Here is a 19,862-nt window from a genome sequence, read left to right on the forward strand (position 1 = left end):
AATAAATAACAAAAATAAACAATTTAACCAGAATGCTACAAAATTATAATGATCAAGTTTGGTCTTCAAAAAGAAACGAGGAAGAGATTTCCTGGATAGATGGGACACTGTGTGTAGGATAATGTGTATGATGTTAAACTTTTTTGTCATGTTTAGCTATGAAAATTTTTTTTTCTTTGTTCTGTTCTTATTATAAAGGATGGCTATCTGGGAGGAGTTGGGGAAGAAATACAGTGAGAAATATAGGTGATTTAAAGACAACATAATTTTTAAATAAAAAAGTTAAATAGAGAGGGATTTTGTTTGGGGGTGGTGTAGAGTCATTAACAATTGAGGGAATCAAATGAGTCCCTAGAGCTTAGTCTTGAAGGGAGTTGGAATTCCAAAATGCAGAACTGAAGAGGGGAACACTCTAGTCCTGGAGGAAGATAGGAAGGGAAGGGAAAATAGAGCCTTTGCAAAAGCACAGAGGCAGAAGATGAATTATTATGTATGGGGAACTGCAAATGGATAGAATGCAGAGTGCATGAGAGTGAGGGAACATAAAATCAATCAATCTGGAAAGATGGTCTAGAGCCAGAAGGGGAAAGGTTTCAAATTCCAAACATGGGATTCTGAACTATATCTTGGAAACAAAAGGAAACTACAGAAGCTATTTGAGCGACAAGGTCAGACTTGTACTTTAGTAATACCAATTTGGTAACTGTAAGGGAAATGGATCTGAGAGGGAAGAGACTAATTAGGAAGTTATGACAACAGTTCTAGTGAATGAAATGTGAATAGGGCCTAAACAAGGGTGGTGGTTGTGTGAGAAGAGAGAAGAGGACAGACAAGGGAGATGTTACAGAATCAACAAGACTTGGTAACTAATTGGATATGTGGGGCAAATGAGAGTGAAGAATCAAGCATGACTCTCAGGTTGTGAATGCAGGCAATTTGAATAAGGAGTTTAGGAATAACAAGTGGGTTTAAGGGGAAAGATAATGAATTTTGTTTTGAACATGTTTCAGATGCTGATGGGCCCTAAAGGTGGAGATATCCAGCAGACAGAGACAAAGGATTGGAGCTCCAGAAAGGAATGAGAAATATATATGAAGATGTGACAGTCATATGTATCGAGAAGATAGCTAAGCCCATGAGAGCCTTTAAGAGAGGAGAGAGAGAGAGAGGGAGGGAGAGAGAGAGAGAGGGAGGGAGAGAGAGAGAGAGAGAGAGAGAGAGAGAGAGAGAGAGAGAGAGAGAGAGAGAGAGAGAGAGAGAGAGAGGCAGACACAAATTAGAGCCCTGTGGTCCACCCAAACAAAAATGGATTAGGAAGTTATGACAACAGTTCTAGTGAATGAAATGTAAAAGAAACTGAGAAGGATTGATCAGACAATAAGTAATAGAACTGGGGGCAGATGGGTAGCTCAATGGATTGAGAGCCAGGCCTAGAGATGGGAGGTCCTAGGTTCAAATCTGACCTCAGACACTTCCCAGCTGTGTGACCCTGGGCAAGTCACTTGACCCCCATTGTCTACCTTTTCCACTTTTCTGCCTTGGAGCCAATACACAGTACTGATTCCAAGATGGAAGGTAAGGGTTTAAAAAAAAATAATAATAATAAAAATAATTAATAGAACCACGAGCAATTCCATAAAAATTCAGTAGTAAAAAAGAATCCAGGAGGAGGGATTAACAGTATTGAAAACTATAAGGAAGTCAAGAAGGATAAGCAATGAGAAAAATGCCCCCAGATTTAGCAATAATGAAGTCATTGATGACCTAGGTGAAAATAATTTCAATTGAATGATAGGGAATGGTAACCAGACATCAGCCAACAAAAATTTGTTAAAGGCTAATAGTTCTAAGCTCTGGGGTTACAAAGAAAGACAAAAGCAGGTACTAACCAGGAAGTCTATGTTTCAATGGGGAAAACAAGATGTTAATAATCTGGTATATAAGATATATACAGGATAGATTCCCTTTATTTACTTTTAAAAAAAAATTCAAATCCTTGTTTTGGATGTCTATTGGCTAAGCAATTTGAAATGTACAGTCTTTCAAAATATTAATTAAAAGAATTTTTATAGCCAATAACTTTTCCTACCATTGTTGCTAAGTAATATTTTCTTCATATTCATACCCATTACTTTAACACATGACTAAGCATAGTTTCATTTTTAAAATTAAAAATATTAATATTCTTGTTTCCATTGGCATGTCTTTCTTGCACTTGTCATCTTACAAACCCATCAATGGACATGTAGCAGTTTTATTCCAAGTTTCTTATGGAAACTGAGACTCGATATTGGCTATTCCCAAGTACAAAGTTCTAGCTAAGTGATTGATTTTCAATTTATTTTGAAAGATAAGACATTGCAAAAAGAAAAAATGGCATTTAATTCTCCATATCATTGTATTCTGAGACTCTAAATGTACTCACCTTCCAAGTGTCTCCTTTGGTGATCCAGCATAACATCCTTTCGATAGAACATTTTATTGCATACCTCACAAGCAAATTTTTTATCACCATGTTTCTTTTTATGTTTGGAGAGGTTACTATTGGTAGAAAAGAATCTGAAACACATCTCACATTGGAATGTCTTCTCATCTGCCCAATGAAGGGAAAAATGTTTTCAAATAAAAATTCTTTTTGGCCAAACTATACAACATACATACAGCAGCTACCTTAATTCAAAATGATTATAAAATTAATAGCTGGGGTGACATAATCAAATTTGTGTTTTAGGAAGATCAATTTGATAGCTGATTGGAAGATGGAAAATAGTGAGGGGAGATTTGTGGCAGAGAGACCAATTAGTAGACCTACTACAGAAGGCTTGCAATAGTATAAGAATGAGTTGTTGAGGGCCTACACTCAGTGACAGTCATGTTAAGAGAGACAGATACAAGAGATGCTAAGAAAGTAAAATTGACAGTTGGTAACATATTGGAAGGAGGGATGGTAAGAGAGAGTGAGGAATTGAGGGTAACACACAGGAAGTTGTGAGCCTGGGTACTTGGAAGAATGGTGGTATCCTTGCCAGTAACAGGGAAGTTTGGAATAAGGGAGTTTGGCGGAAAAAGATAATGAGTTCAATTTTGAACATGTTGACTTTAAGATATTAATGAGATTTCAAGTTTGAAATGTCCAACAGGCAACTGGAGATGAAAGACTAGACATCAGGCAAGAGGTTAGAACTGGACAAATAAAAACAAGAATCATTTGCATAGCTGACTCAGTGGGAGCTAATGATATCACCAAATGAAATAGCATAGAGAGAGAAGAGAAAGAGGATTTGGGACAGACCTTAAGGAATACCTTCTAGTATATAATAGGTATAAAATGAATAAAGCTAAAAAAGACATTGAGAAAGAATTGTCAGGCAAGTAGGAGAAGAACCAGGAAAGAAAAGCATCATGAAAACTTAGAAGAGATTATCATGAAGATGGTGATCAACAGTATCAAAGACTGCAGAGAGGGCAAAAAGAATGAAGATTGAGAAAGTCACTAGATTTGATAATTAAGAGATCACTGGGAACTTTGGAGAGAGCAGCTTCAGTTGGATGATGAAGTTGAAAGTCAAATTGCAGAGGGAATGAAAGGGAGGGAAGTGGAATCATTAATTGCAAATAGCCTTCTCTAGGAGTTTAGCCAGAAGGGACACAGAACTAGCTATGGACAACAAGGATAATGGACCAAGTAAGGTTTCTTAAAGATTGGAGAGATATGGGCATGCGTATAGGTAGACCAGTAGACCAAGAGATTGAAAATAAAGTGATTTTTTTTTTTGGCTGAACTATAGAAATGCTGCTGATTTTTTTTTTTTTGGTACATCTATCTACAGAAGTTATTTATATGATTAATGGTTTTGTTGTTTCTTTCAGGCTTTCTAAATAAAATGTAATATCCTCTAGAAATTGAGATATTTCAATCTTATTTTTACCAGTGCTTTCCCCCAACTTTCTTTTTCTTTTCCTGGAATATAATTTCATAATTTTTAACATATTATATATAGCTTTAATAATTTTAAATGTTTATATAATTAGAATTTTGACAAGTCATTCTTTTTTTTTAAACCCTTGTACTTTGGTGTATTGTCTCATATGTGGAAGATTGGTAAGGGTGGGCAATGGGGGTCTAGTGACTTGCCCAGGGTCACACAGCTGGGAAGTGGCTGAGGCCGGGTTGGAACCTAGGACCTCCTGTCTCTAGGCCTGACTCTCACTCCACTGAGCTACCCAGCTGCCCCAAGTCATTCTTAAGCAAATAATTTTTAGTTGGCATTTAGGCTTCCATATTTTAATTATAGTTTTGTTACTAGTTATTATTCTAATTGTGCTACAGTCTGTAAAAGTAGTCTTTAAAATTTCTGCTTTTTTGCATATTCTTTATTGCCCTAATGTGATAATTTTTTGGTAAATGTTCCTTACAATAGCTGATTAAAAAGTACATTTTCTAGCAAATGCACTCAATTTTCTCTATGTATTTATTAAAAGTAATTTCCCCCATATTCTATTCAATTTTGTAACTTTCTCTTTTTAAAAATTTGACTTATAATTTCTAAAAGTAAAATATTGAAATCTACCAGTATTTTCCCCCTATAAATCCTTTTTATAATTCAGTTAACTTTTACTTAAAAATTTTAGTTTCTATAATATTAAGTTCATTACATATACAACTCTATACATTATAAATATAACGTAGTTTCAGGAAGAAGTATATGGTGGTGAGGGAAGTGATCAGGCAAAGTATTATGCAGAAAATATGTAATATTTGAGATGAGGCTTGAAGGAAATAAAGAATTCAAAGAAGTAGAAGTAAGGATGGAAAAGATTCCAAGCATGGAGGATACCCACTGAAAAGGCATAAAGATGGGGAGGAGCAGTTAGATCATTCAGGGGGCTGAATACAGAGACAAGAGGTCCTGGGTTTAAATCTACCATCAGATACTTCCTAGCTATGTGATCTTGGGCAAGTCTCTTTAACCCCCCACTGCCTAGCTCTTATCTCATTTCTGCCTTAGAAACAATACATAGTATTGATTCTAAGATAGATGGTAAGAATTTTTTTAAAAAAAGAAAAAGAAAAGCCATGGAAGGAACAGCTTGGTGGCTCAATGGATAGAGAACCAGGGCTGGAGACAGAAGGTCCGGATGTCAAATTTGCCCTCAGATACTTCCCAGCTTATATGACTCTGGGCAAGTCACTTAAACCCAAATGCCTAGCCCTTGGCACTTTTCTGCTTTGGAACCAATATTCAGTATTAATTATAAGATGGAAAATAAGGGTTTTAAGAAGAAGAAAAAAAGAAAAGGCATGGAGATGGAAGATTGAGTATCATATGAATGAAACAATAAAGAAAGCCAGTTTATGTAAATAATGAGGCAGAAATAGTAGGCTGGGACATGTTGTGAAGGTTTAAAGACTTTAAAAGTCATACAAGAGTTTATTTTTGATCTTGGAGGCAAGTGGTTTCAAACTGAAATAGGAACAAGGGCCATTACATCACACATAAGGATCCCTATGAGTCATATATTAACTTAGCTTTAACATTATTTATCTTTTATTTTATTTTAAAAAATATTTCCATGTTACATTTTAATCTGGTTTGGGCAGCACTCAGGAGTGTTATGGACCACATGTGGGATATGTATGTTTAATACTTCTTTTGGAGGCAATAGGGTATTTTATGAATAGAAAAGTGAAATAATCAGAACAGCAGTTAAGGAAAAATACTTTGGCAGTTGTGCAGAGGATGAACTGGATTGATATGGTATAATCAAGCAGAAGAGTTCAATGAGGGTCTGAATTAGGGTAGTTATTATAGTGAACAGTGAGAAGAGTATAGATGGCAAAAGATTTTGCAAAGACAAAAACTATAAAATTTGGCAATTAATTAAATGTATGGACTAAGAGAAAGGAGGAACTGAGTGAAGAAATGATAATACTGCAAAACTAGAAGAATGATGGTGCCTTGGACAGAAATATGTAGGTTCAGAAGATGGGTTGGTTTGGGATGAAAGATAATGAATGTTGTTTTGGACATATGTGTGAGATTCTACAGAACATTCAGTTTGAAATTTCTAGTAGATGGCATAAAATGTAGAAATAAAACTTCAGACAGGGACTTGGATTTGATAATCTGGAAACTAAAAACATGGGTTATAATTAAAGCTTTGTGAGGTGATGAAATTCCCAAGATAGTGTAGAGAGAAGAGGGTCAAAGAGAAAATCTTTGGGTATACCCATCATTAGTGGGTATGACATAAATGAAAGAAGACTGGAGACTTGAAATGAATAGTTTGACATGCTGGAGAAATGGGAGAAGGATCACAAAAAAACCTGTAAGAAAGACTATCTGGGAACAGAGGATGGTCAACAGTGTTAAATCCTGCAGAGAAGGCAAGAAGGATAAATACTGGAAAAAAGACCACCACATTTGGCATTTGGTAACTTTGGAGAAAGTAGTTTCAATTGGCTGAAGTCTGAAGCCTTGTGCAAAGGGTTAGAGACTGAGAGAAAAAGTAGAAGCCATGAGTGTAGATAGATGTTTTTCCCCTAGACCACTGATGGCGAACTTTTTAGGGACAGAAGGGATCAAAATGTAACCCTCACACAGCACATGAACCATGCTCCTCTCCCCTCCCCCACCTTGTTCCAGATAGGGGAGGGACGAAGTGGGCCCATTGGGCTGCTGGGAGAGGGGCAGGTCACCGAGAAATGCCCTTGGGCATGCATGGAAAGGGGAAGGGCATGCATGCCACAGTTTCACCAACATGGCCCTAAGACTTTAGCTGAGAAAGAGGGAAGAGAAACAGGATCATAGTTTAAGGGAACAGCAGGGTCTGGTGATGTTAGTTTCTAAAACGATGGGATTAACCTGAACATATTTGTACAAAGCAGGAAATTAACCAGCAGGTAGGGAAATACTACAGATCAGAAAGAAGGGATGATTGAAGGAACAATCTATAGGAAAAGATGTGAAGAGACTCTAAGCTTAGTTTCTTTATTTGTTCAATTATATCTAGAAGACCTTTGTTTTGTAAATTGGAGCAATTCTCAGGGATTGCTCATCCTTTCCTCCTTTTCTAGTTCTCTTTTAAGATTATCCACTTTCTGTACATCTTAAGTTGGTTATTAACTAGTGACAGAGCTTGCAAGTTCTAAGTCTTATATTGGCTTCATGCCTCTCAATGTGGTGTTATTTTCTAGATTTCTTATGTTTTATTTTATTTGGTTATATTTGTTTTTTTTCTTTCTTAAAAATATATACTTCTTTTTTCTCAGGGAGCAGCTTTTCCTCCACTCCAGGTTTCCTTAATAAGGTGGTTTTTCCCCTTCAATAAAGGAAAAGAAGTGAAGACAGAAAAAAGGTTTTTATTAATTGAAGCAAACAAAATTTAATTTAAAAAAATGAGTTACAACTATGGATCTCCATACTTAACATATCAGTTAATGTGATGTTCTTAAAAATTAGAAAACTCTGAAATCTACCTCTGGCTTTGTTGCTTCCTACCTGTGTGACCATGGGCAAATCGCTCGGCCTCTCTGAGCTCCTCTGCAGAATGGGGATAATAATTTCTTTAAAAGTTATTGAAGGCTCAAATGTATACAAAGTGTTTTTTTAAAACTTTAAAGAACTATTTAAACACCACTTTCCCTCTTACATTGAAGCAAACCTCAAGGTCTTATTAGCTCCATTTTGCACATGAGGAAAAATATTCAGGCCTGGAATGGTTAAATGATTTTTTGAGGATCATATAGCTAGTTTTCTTTGTATTTGTGTTTGTTTTTAAAAAGATCTGTAATTTCATTGATATGAGGAATTCCCAACATGGAACTTTACTACTACTGAAGATTACAAACCCTCCTGAATTTGTAGGGTTTTTTTTTTACCTTTTAAAAAATATATATTTTTCCATGTTTATATGATTCATTTTCCTTCTTTCCCTACTTCCCTCCCTCCTCCCAGAGCTGACAAGCAATTCTACTGGGTTGTACAAATGTTAACACTTGATACCCATTTCATTTTTGCTACAGAGTGATTTATAAAAGCCTAAATCCCAAATCACATACCCAAATATACATGTGATAAGTGATGTCATTATGTTTTGCTTTTGCATTTCTACTCCCATAGTTCTTTCTCTCAGTGTAAACATAAGTCCTTCAGGAATGTCCTGGCTTATTGTATGGCTACTAGTAGCAAAGTCCATTACATTGTATTTTTCCACAATGTTTTACTTTCTGTATACAATGTTCCTCTGGTTCTGCTCATTTCACTCTGCATCAGTTCACTGAGGTTCTCCCAGTTCATTTAGAAAGCCTCCAGATCATCAATCCTTACAGCACAATAGTACTGAATTTATAGTTTTAGAAACTACTTAGGAAACTGAGAATTTTGTATGATTTGCCCAGGGTCATACGGCTGATATGTGTCAAGGGCAAAGCTTGCCTAAAATTCGAATTCTCAGACTCAAAACTCAAGAAATACAGAAATTTCTAGCTGGAGTTGGAATACTATAACATGTTTTCGTACCATAGTCCATATAATGAAAAATAAAGAAATTTATCTAAGAGATGGAGATAAATATGTTTCAGTGATCTGGAAATCTCACTAAAAATTTTAATCAAGGGTAGACTTGGAGAGATGGACTATTCATCAAAAGCACATTTAATGTCCAATATGATAAAATCGAGGTATCATAATAGAAATTTAATGTCAAGATATTATGAATCCAATGTGAAGTCATGCAAAATAAGCAATTGTAGTAAAAAGGATATATTGTATATTTTAAAAAATTATAAATGTGAAGTTATAAGCTTTATTATGCTAATTTGCACAGTGTTGACTATAGTTGTTCTTACCTGTTCTGCAGTTGTGAAATTCCAGTGCGCTCTCTATCCGAAAGGACTTCTCACATGTTCCACACCTATATCTGTATTCACTATCAATCTATTTTCAAAAAGAAAATGTATTTAGTAAAATGAAGAAAAATGAAGCAAAATAAAAAATGACAAATTAGCATTTGTTCACACTTTTCAAAAGAAATTCTTTAACTGGGCATGTAAATATTCATTTTTTAAAATCTATCCAACCAATTTGGCCTTAATCTACTTTTTTTAAACCTAATTTTTCACTTCTGCCCCATGAAATAATCCTGCAAAGAACATTCTACTTTTGAGCAAATAAGGTCAATAATACTAATCTATTTCCACCTTTCTGTCCAAACTTCCTCATCCATTCAGTAACTTTAGTGACATTAATACCTTAGTAGCACTCTAAGTTCTCATATAAATCTTTTTTTTTTCAATCATCTCAGAACCAATCACCTTTATCAAGTAAGGGTTTTCTATTCACCTCATTTCTGCTGTGTTTATATGAAACATGCTGTTTTAGGCTTTCTTTTCGGCTAAACAGTTTTGCACATTCTTCACATTTAAACAGCTTATCACCTGAAGATTGAAAAAAAATTTTTTTTAAGTTTGTCAATTTAGACCTGGAAATAAATAATTCAAACAACATACAGATCACTTGAAACATGATTTGGAAACTTTTCTAAATATTGGGATGTCTCTCTCGTCCCTTCCTTCACTCTCTCCCCACACTTGACCTTAGGCATAACTACAAATTTAGAGAAATATGCTGTCCAATTACCTGTAAAATCCATAAAAAAGTCACCTAGAACAATTCATTAAAAAGCACAAGAAAGAGTAACACAATATCATTTATATTCTTTTTTTCAATATTCCAAATTAAATAAAGATTGGCAACTTGACATAATGTCAAACATGAACTCACCATGAGAACGGATATGTCTACTGAGATTGCTGCTGTTCTGAAAAATTTTACTACAAATATTGCACTGATACACCCGTTTATGTTCCCCAAGCTGTTTGATCAGTTTCCTTCGTATACCATGCCTGCTTGAAAGAATTAAACTCCTCTTAAGGGACATAGTATTCTGATGATGAGTAAACCTGCAAGATTAGGGAAAAAAATATGGTAGCATAAGAAATCTGCGAAGCTAGGTAAATCATGCAGGTAAATGAAAAAATAAATTTTTTTAAAAAAATCATGAGAGTTGTACATACAAGGATTAACATGGATTCTGGGTTAACAAAGAAGATTCCACTTCTCTAACAGTTAAGTACAGATTTATGGCTATAAAACAAACAAAACACTTGGGTAGAAGAGAAAGGGAGTTTTCTTAAATAAAGGGTAACAACAAATCTGTTCTCTCATCTAACACTCTTTACATTAAAACAATATCACAATTTTAATATTCCTTTATGCTTTGCTCAAAATTAGGAAAGATATGAAAACTCTTTTCTCTTCTGAAAAGACATACACATTCACACAGCAAAACCTTAAGTGTAATGTAAGTTGAGTTAAATGTGCATGTAGAGAATTATATTATATTATATATTATAAATTACTAAGTCACCACACACACACACAATATTGCTGGCTGTGGCAGCCAGGCAGCAAAGAAGATAGAGTGCTGGGCCTAGAGTCAGAAAGGCCTGAGTTCAAATCCTGCCTCAGATACTTCTATGTAACTCTGGGCAAGTTGTTAACTTCTGTTTGTCTCAGTTTCTTCATTTGTAAAATGGGGACAATAACAGCATCTCCATTCCAGGGTTATTGTGAGGATCAAAAGAGAAAATAATTGCAAAGCACTTAAGATAATTGCAAAGCACCAAACAGTGTTTGCCACTGCTATATAAACATTAGTTACTACTACTACTACTACTACTACTACTACTACTACTACTACTACTACTACTACTACTACTACTACTACTACTACTACTACTATATTTTTGGTTTTGTATCATTAATACCTAGCATAGTGCTTGGCATGTGATACGTAGGTAGTTTATTATTATTTTTTTATTTTTGAGGATTTTATTCAGGAAAGTTAAAAACCACATTAAATATTAGTCATGCTATATATTGGGGAGCATTATATGCATTTGGGTGCACATAAATCATTTAGCTCTGAATACATAAGAAGAACAAGAAAGTGATACTCTATGCACACTTAAGAGATAATATTGTCTTAGTATTTAATTACAGGCATGGTGTCCTTAATGGACAGATCCATGTTCCATATCCAACGTCCAGTTTAAGAAGGAGCACAGAGAAATGGTAACAGGAGTCACAGAAACAGGATCAGTTAAGAGTTCAAGAGTGTGAAACTTGGCTGAAAAACACAGTATTGACTGGTCTTGTCAGAAGGCTCTTGTTTTCATGGTGCTTTACTTTTAAATAATCAATTTTACACTTGACACTAATTTTTGCATTGGAGCATTTGGGTCGTTCTGTTTGTCATTTTCTTTGATTTAGAGAAAGTGAAGAGGCCAGCAGCTGCTTCACAGAGGAATGCTGACCAGCTCAGGCTCTGTCTTTTGTATGAACACAAGGCTCATTCTCATTTAACTGCAAAAAGATCAACAGTTTTTCCTTTTGATTCAAAGCAAATGCAGAGTCTTGTTGTATAGTAAATCCAGAAAATGAAGAGGGGAACTCAGAAAAATGTCTGGAAAATTCAGACGTAGTGGTAGAGTGGAAATGTTCAGTGACTGTATGGCATGTCACCTGGGGTCTTTTTCTTTTCTTTTTAAATTTTTATTTAGAATATTTTTCCATGGTTACATGATTCATTTCTCCCCCCCCCCACCCCCTCCGAAAGCCAACAAGCAGTTCCACTGGGTTATACATGATTCATTGTTCAAAACCTATTTCTATATTATTCATATTTGCAGTAGAGTGATCCTTTAACATCAAAACCCTAATCATATCTCTCTCACTATGTGGCTGATCATATATTTTTCTAATGCATTTCTGATTCCACAGTTCTTTCCCTGGAGGTGGATAGTATTCTTTCTCATAAGTTTCTCTGGATTGTCCTGGGTCATTGCATGACTGTGCCATACATAATGTATCAGTCACTGTGTACAATATTCTGGTTCTGCTCCTTTTGCTCTACATCAATTCCTGGAGGTCATTCCACTTCACATGGAATTCTTCCATTTCTTTATTCCTTTCAGCACAATAATATTTGCAGATTCAAGGCCAGGTTTTCAGTCCAAAGACCAAGCTCAATTGACCCTCCTGCTCTGACCAAGACTCCAGGATCAACTACCTCTAGTCAGGGTTCTAAACCCTTTTCAACTGTCAGAAAATCTGCAGTAAGGCTTTGCAGGGTTGATTTGCACCCTTTCGCACCACATTTTCCATCACCAACATATACCACAATTATTCAGCCATTCCCCAATTGATGGACAACCCTAATTTTCCAATTTTTTGCCACCACAAAGAGCACAGCTATGAATATTTTTGAACAAGTCTTTTTCCTTATTATCTTTTTGAGGTACAAACCCAGCAGTGATATGGCTAGATCAAAGGACAAGCATTCATTTAAAGCCCTTTGTGCATAATTCCAAATTGCCCTCCAGAATGGTTGGACCAATTCACAACTCCACTAGCAGTGTATTAGTGTCCCAATTCTGCCATATGTTCATCAACATTTATCGCTTTCCTTTGCTGTCATATTGGCCAGTCTGCTAGGTGTGAGGTGGTACCTCAGAGTTGTTTTAATTTGCATTTCTCTAATCAGGAGGAATTTAGAACACTTTTTCATGTGCTTAATGATAGTATAGGTATTTTTGTAAATGAAAAATTTGAATGAAAAATGAAAAATTGACTGGTCTTAAGTTCTAACTTGTTTTAAATGTTTGTGTTACTCCTGTAAGGTACAAAGGTATAAGAAGAGATATATACAAGGATAATTAAAACATAGTTCTTACTCTCATGGAGATTATAGGAAAGACACATATATAACTATATTGCAAAAGAGAATATAAAGTATGAACAAATGCTATTAGAGATAAATGGAAAGCTTCTTGGAGCACATAGCATTTAAACTGGATCTTGAAAAATGGGTAGGATTTCAATAATTAGAAACCAGGATAATTTGGGAATTTGGGGCATTTTAATTTAGGAAATAACATGAAAAAAAAGACAAGTTAAAAATAGACAAAATCCCTAGAGAGTAGTCTCAGCAGCCTAATAGTCCACTGTGCCCCTGGGGTATCTCTCTCTCCCATAGAAGTGGCCAAAACCAGAAAAAAAAAAACAAACCAAAAAAACCTGCTATCCCAAACTTACTAGAATCATGATTGGGTACAAAAATTTCTGTAGCCACAATTCATAGATTTCCCTTAGTTCACACCAGGAGCTGCCAATGAGGTCTGCAAAAACACACCCACCTGCTTAATATAAAGGTTTCCCAGATCCTTGGGCAGTGGTGATACCCACTGTAGACTATCTGACCCTTGTAAACAATCATCCAGGTCTTCCAGAACCTCCTCTGTGCCTCTGACAGGCAAGGCCTTGCTTACCTCATCTCCTTCTTTTTTTTTGCTCTTAGTATTCTTTCAACTTCTCTATTCAATAAAAAGCTGTAATCATTAAAAACAGAGCTTTGCTAGTCTTATGTATCTCTCACTCGGCAAGAAGTCCTAAACTAAAGACAAGATGTGTTGTGATGCCAGCAGAAGGCATTATAGGCTTCTTTAGCAACTTCTGGAATAGCTTTCAGGTTGACTGAGAACACTGGGAAGATACTATTCCATGCTGAAGGAGGTTGACCCTTATTTGTGTGATAATGAGATTAAATTTACCCTCCCCATCTTTAGATTTAATCACCAAAGGAAAACATCTCCACTTAGCTCACAAGTTGGGAGGTCTGTAACCCAAGTGTGCTAGGGTGAGTGACAAATCAGAATTTACTGACTACCTTCTGGGCTGTTCTAAGAAAAGCATCTCTTGTGATTAGACATGTAAACTAAGAGGAGGGCACAAGAAGTGATGCAAAAGAGGCCCCTTTAAAAAGAGCGTTGAGTGAGCTCAGGGCTTTCTTCTGGTTCGTGTCTGGGACTTGAAGAAGCTCTGGACCTTGGATCTTAAATCTTTCCTTTGGAATTCCATGTGGTGAGTGTAAAGACTGAATCTTCCTGAACTTCTCTTAAGGAACTTCCTTTTTAATAGAGACTGTGGCTGAAGCTTTTGCTTTGTTTGCCTCTGAGGCCCTTTGGGCCTCTGACTTTTCGGCCTTGGGATCAAGGCTGGATTTCCCTCTGCTGAGGGTTAATTAGATCTACCTGGATTGAACTAGGGGATCAGAGCAAATTACCTAGCGTGTTAGATTACTTATCCTATCTTATCCTGTCTCTCATTTCCTTATTCCTTATTCCTTTCCTCATTTGTAAATAAACTTCCATAAAAGTCATTTTGACTTGAGGTTATTCTTTAATTGAGTATTGATAATTATTCAATTCTCTGGCTACCAACCTTTTAATATTAACCCAATCAAATCCCCTTTTTACCCCTTACATTTGTATTTTTCTGTTCTGCTGCTGTTGTTTACTAAGTGAGGTGGTATGTGTGAGGTCTGGACCCATACTGCCTGAGGTTGGCCCAAAAGAGGTATTTCTCTCTTGGGAAGAACCCATTTCTTTACTATAGTCATTAAGAATCTAAGACTCCATTGGTTTATCCCTACTGGTCACTGCCACAACCCCTTTACTGTATATCACACCTAGATCTGCTGCAAACATTTCTTATAACACCCTATACTCTTATCCCACCCCATCCTCAGGCAAGATGCAAAAGAAATGGGGGCAGTAATTTGGGATCTGAAAGGAAAACAATCTTGATCAGAACTACTTCTATTGGAACTGATTAAAAGCAAAACAATGGTGTAGAAGGAAATAGTGAAAGAAGAAAGGGCAGGACTGAAAGAGGAAATAAAAATGATGGGGAATACACAAGTGGTAATCATAATTCTGAATGTGAATGGGATGAACTCACCCATAAAACGGAAGCAAATAGCAGAGTGGATCAGAAACCAAAATCCTGCCAAAAGTTGTCTACAAGAAACACACATGAGGCAGGTAGACACACAGAGTAAAGGTAAGAGGCTGGAGGATAATCTATTGGGCATCGACTGAGAAAAAGAAGGCAGGAGTCACAATCATGATATCTGATAAAGCCAAAGTAAAACTAGATCTGATTAAAAGAGATAGGGAAGGTAATTACATTCTGATAAAAGGCAGTATAGACAATGAGGAAATATCAGTACTCAATATGTATGCACCAAATGGTATAGTGTCCAGATTTTTAAAGGAGAAACTATTAGAGCTTAAGGGGGAGATAGTAAAACTATACTAGTGGGAGACCTCAACCTTCCTCTATCAGATCAAGATAAATCAAACCAAAATATAAATAAGAAAGAGATATATGGAGAAAAATAAATAGGGACAAAAGGAAATACACCTTCTTTTCAGAAGCACATTGTACATTCACAAAGATTGACCTTGTACTAGGGCATAAAAACATGGCAAACAAATGCAAAAGAGCAGAAATAATAAATGTAACCATTTCAGATCATAATGCAATAAAAATAATAATTAGTATTGCAGAGGGAAATCAAGAATTTATTAGAAATGAATATGATTCTCCAATATTGGTTGGTTAAAGAACAAATCATAGAAACAATAATTTCATTGAAGAGAATGACAATGAGGAGATATCATATGAAAATCTATGGAATGCAGTCAAAGCAGTACTCAGGGAAAATTTATATCCCTGAGTGCATATATCAACAAAAAGAGAACAAATTAAAAATCCTCGGATAAAAACTAAATTGGAAATCCTAAAAATCAAAGGAGAAATTAATAAAAGTAAAAGTAAAAGTAAAAGAACTATTGAATTAATAAATAAGACTTGGAGCTGGTACTTTGAAAAAATAAATAAAATAGATAAAGTACTGGTTAATCTAATTTAAAAAAGGAAAGAAGTAAACCAAATTAACAGTATCAAAGATGAAAAAGGGCAACCTTACCTCTAATGAAGAGGAAATTAAGATAATTATTAAGAATTATTTTGCCCAATTATATAGCAATAAATACAGCAATCTAGGTGATATGGATGAATATTTATAAAAATATAAATTGCCCAGATTAACAGAAGAAATAAGAGTATTTAAATAATCCCATATCAGAAAAAGAAATTGAACAAGCCATCAAAGAACTTCCTAAGAAAAAATTAACAGGGCCAGATGGAGTCACAAGTGAATTCTATATTATGCAATACTATATAAACTTTTTGACAAAATAAGCAAAGAAGGAGTTTTACCAAATTCCTTTTATGATACAAATACGGTACTAATACCAAAGCCAGGCAGACCAAAAACAGAAAAAGAAAACTACAGATCAATCTCCTTAATGAACATAGATGCAAAAACCTTAAATAGAATACTAGCAAAAAGACTAGCAAGTGATCAGCAGGGTTATTCACTATGATCACATGGGATTTATACCAAGAATGCAAGGAAAACCACCTACATAATTGACTATATCAACAATCAAACCAACAGAAATCACATGATTATCTTAATAGATGCAGAAAAAGCCTTTGACAAAATACAACACTTATTCCTAATGAAAACACTAGAAAGTATAGGAATAGATGGGCTTTTCCTAAAAATAATAAAGGGTATATATCTAAAACCATCAACCAGTATCATCTGCAAAGGGGGTAAGCTAGAAGCCTTCCCAATAAGATCAGGAGAGAAGCAATGAGGAGACTAAACTATCACTCTTTGCCTAGAGAATCAACTAAAAAGATAGTAAAAATAATCAACAACTTTAGCAAAGTTGCAGGAGCACAAAATAAACCCATATAAATTATCAGCATTTCTATATCTTTCTGACACAACTCAGCAGCAAGAGTTAGAAATAAACTTTTTTTCATTTAAAATCACCCTAGACACTCAGTGATGGGCAAACTATTCCCTGTGGGCCAGATCCAGGCTGTAGTTTGCCCATCACTGTCTTAAGCAATTCCCTAATGATTATGCCCCCACATCCAGATACAGTGATTAGGGAATTGCTTAAGGCAATGATGGGCAAACTACAGCCTGGATCTGGCCCATGGGGAATAGTTTTGCCCATCACTGCCCTTGACAATATAAAATATTTAGGAATCTATTTGCTAAGACAAATACAGGAATTATATGAACACAACTACAAATGATCTAAATAATTGGAAAAACATATGAGCTAAGTCATGTCATGTCATAAAGTTATGTCATAAAAATGACAATCCTACCCAAATTAATTTACTTATTCAGTGCCGTACCTACCAAACTACCAATTACTGAATTAGAAAAAATTATAACAAAGTTCATTTGGAAGAATAAAAGATCAAAAATATCAGGGGAAGGGGCAGCTGGGTAGCTCAGTGGATTGAGAGCCAGGCCTAGAGACGGGAGGTCCTAGGTTCAAATCTGGCCTCAGACACTTCCCAGCTGTGTGACCCTGGGCAAGTCACTTGACCCCCATTGCCTACCCTTACCTCTCTTCTGCCTTGGAGCCAATACACAATATTGAAGCCAAGATGGAAGGCAAGGGTTTAAAAGAAAAAAGAATATCAGGGGAAATAACAAAAAAAAAATTAAGGATGGGGGCCTAGCAGTACCAGATATTAAACTGTACTATAAAGCAGTATCATCAAAACAATATGGCACTGGTTGAGACAAAAGGGAAGATCAATGGAATAGACTTGGGGTAAATGTCCTCAGCAAGATAGTGTATGATAAACCTGAAAGATCCCAGCTTTTGGGACAAAAACCCATTGCTTGACAAAAACTGGGAAAATTGGAAAACAGCATGGGAGAGATTAGATCTAGAACATCTCATACCCTTACACCAAGATAAACTCAGAATGGGTAAATGACTTAAATATAAAGAAGGAAATTATAAGTAAATTAGATGAACATAGAATAAGTATATTTGTCAGATTTATGGGAAAGAAAAGAATTTAAGACCAAGCAAGAAATAGAGAATATCACAAAATGTAAAATGAATAAGTTTGATTACATTAAATTAAAAAGATTTTGCACAAACAAAGCCAGTGCATCCAAAATTAGAAGGGAAGCAACAAGTTGGGGAAAAAAATCTTTATAACAAATACCTCTGACAAAGGTCTAATTTCTCAAATATATAAGGAACTAAGTCAATTGATAAATGGGCAAGGGACAGGAATAGACATTTTTCAGATAAAGAAATCAAAACTACCAATAAACACATGAAAAAGTGTTCTAAATCTCAGAATTATAGAAATGCAAATCAAAACAACTATAAGATACCACCTCACACCTAGCAGATTGGCTAATATGACAGTAAAGGAAAGTAATAAATGTTGGAGGGGACATGGCAAAATTGGGACACTAATGCATTGCTGGTGTAGTTGTGAATTGATCCAGCTATTCTGGAAAGCAATTTGGAATTATGCCAAAGGGCTCTAAATGACTGCCTGCCATTTGATCCAGCCATACCACTGCTGAGTTTGTACCCCAAAGAGATAAAAGGGAAAAAGACTTGTGCAAAAATATTTATAATTTATGGATTATTCTGATCCTCACTGAAGATACAAATATATGTAATCTCATAATTTAGATTAAGTTCTAGTTTAGGTCTCTCAGACATATTGTAATGGATAAAAAGGGGGTACACTAAAGTTGGGGGTGATCTCCTTCCCTTGCTCAGTGACAGAGGGGTAAAGGTGATTGTGGTAATAAGAGAGGAATGAAAGGGATGGCTGAGTTTAGGGAGGAATGGACAAGGTGGTGTTTGGATGGTAAGGGTACAGGTGAGGTGTTCAGGAGAGGCAGCTAACACAGACTAGACACTCAGGCTAGAGACAGAGGATGCTGAGGGGAAGCAGGCTGAACCCTTCCAGGCAGGAAAGGTACTTTTACAGACACAAGGAATAGGGCCAGACAGAAGTGGTTTGAATCTGACTTGAAGGCTTTCTTGTCAGTTTCTCAGGTCCTCAAAGAAGGAATCACAAGGCTCCTCCCTGTCAGTGAAATTGAAGGGATTCAGGAGGAAGCGTTGGGCAACTACTTCCTCCCAAGATGGATGTCTCCAGTTTCCCTCAGGAAATAAAAGAGAATTATTCCTCCCCTTAACCTTTGCCTAGTTTCTTCAACACAAAGATTCTCCAGACGGTCTAATTAGGTAACCCAGGATTTATTAATGTTTCAGGGTGGTCTGGAAGGAGAGAGGGGATTGGGGTTTCTGACAACTGCTAGGGAGAAACTCAAGATGGGGGAGGGTCTCAAGAATCGATTAGACTGAGAGAGAACCTGCTCTCTCAGCTGAGGAAGATTTAGCTGCTTTTAAGGTAGAGGGTATACTAAAGGGATAGTTTGAATTCAAGGATGTCCTACTTGCCTTTTGGGGAAAACTAAACCCACAAAGTCTTTTCACTAAAGCCCAAAAGCCACTCTGCCTCCCAGAGCCTCGAGAAAACAGGCAGGGAAAATAGGGACGTAATATGGAGAAGGTCAGGGAAAGGTCCAGAGAAATTAGCCAGGTTCAAATTATCTAAAGACAAACACAGGCCAAAGCAAACCAAAAGCCAAAACAGAGCTCTGGTTGATCCTTCCGCTTTGCTCAAGCGTCAGGGACCAACTGAACTTTCTCTTAGAATTCTCAGGCTTCCAACTGCCAGAAATTTTCAGTTGGCCCCCTACAAGAGCAAAAACCTCTCTCTTGCCACTTTTGCATTACAGTAGGAAAGCATTCCAGGCATGAGATCAGCTAGAGAAAATACTGAAATGCAGAGGGAGTGTTACTGAACAGTCAAGAAACCAGTATCACTGAATCAAAGAGAATATGTTGTGGGGATAAGACTGGAAATGTAGGAGGGGGCAAGATTATAAGGAGTTTTGAACATCAAACAGAGGATTTTGTATTTGATCCTGAAAGTGAGAAAGAAAAAATGGAATTCATTGAGTAG

The 19,862-nt window shown here is 36.0% G+C and overlaps 1 protein-coding gene across 1 annotated transcript in view; it reads right to left on the minus strand.

Annotated features, from left to right (window-relative positions):
- Positions 1 to 19,862, minus strand: part of PRDM15 (PR/SET domain 15) — a 204,593-nt gene that overhangs the window by 93,881 nt on the left and 90,850 nt on the right. The window contains exons 9-12 of the mRNA XM_044670316.1: positions 9,786 to 9,964; positions 9,345 to 9,439; positions 8,852 to 8,939; positions 2,426 to 2,593 (exon numbers count right to left, since the gene is read on the minus strand). Of these exons, the coding sequence (XP_044526251.1) occupies positions 2,426 to 2,593; positions 8,852 to 8,939; positions 9,345 to 9,439; positions 9,786 to 9,964 (530 nt within the window). The remainder of the gene's footprint in view (positions 1 to 2,425; positions 2,594 to 8,851; positions 8,940 to 9,344; positions 9,440 to 9,785; positions 9,965 to 19,862) is intronic.

The sequence above is a fragment of the Gracilinanus agilis genome, chromosome 3, assembly GCF_016433145.1.
Source record: "Gracilinanus agilis isolate LMUSP501 chromosome 3, AgileGrace, whole genome shotgun sequence".
Classification (NCBI taxonomy): Eukaryota; Metazoa; Chordata; class Mammalia; order Didelphimorphia; family Didelphidae; genus Gracilinanus; species Gracilinanus agilis.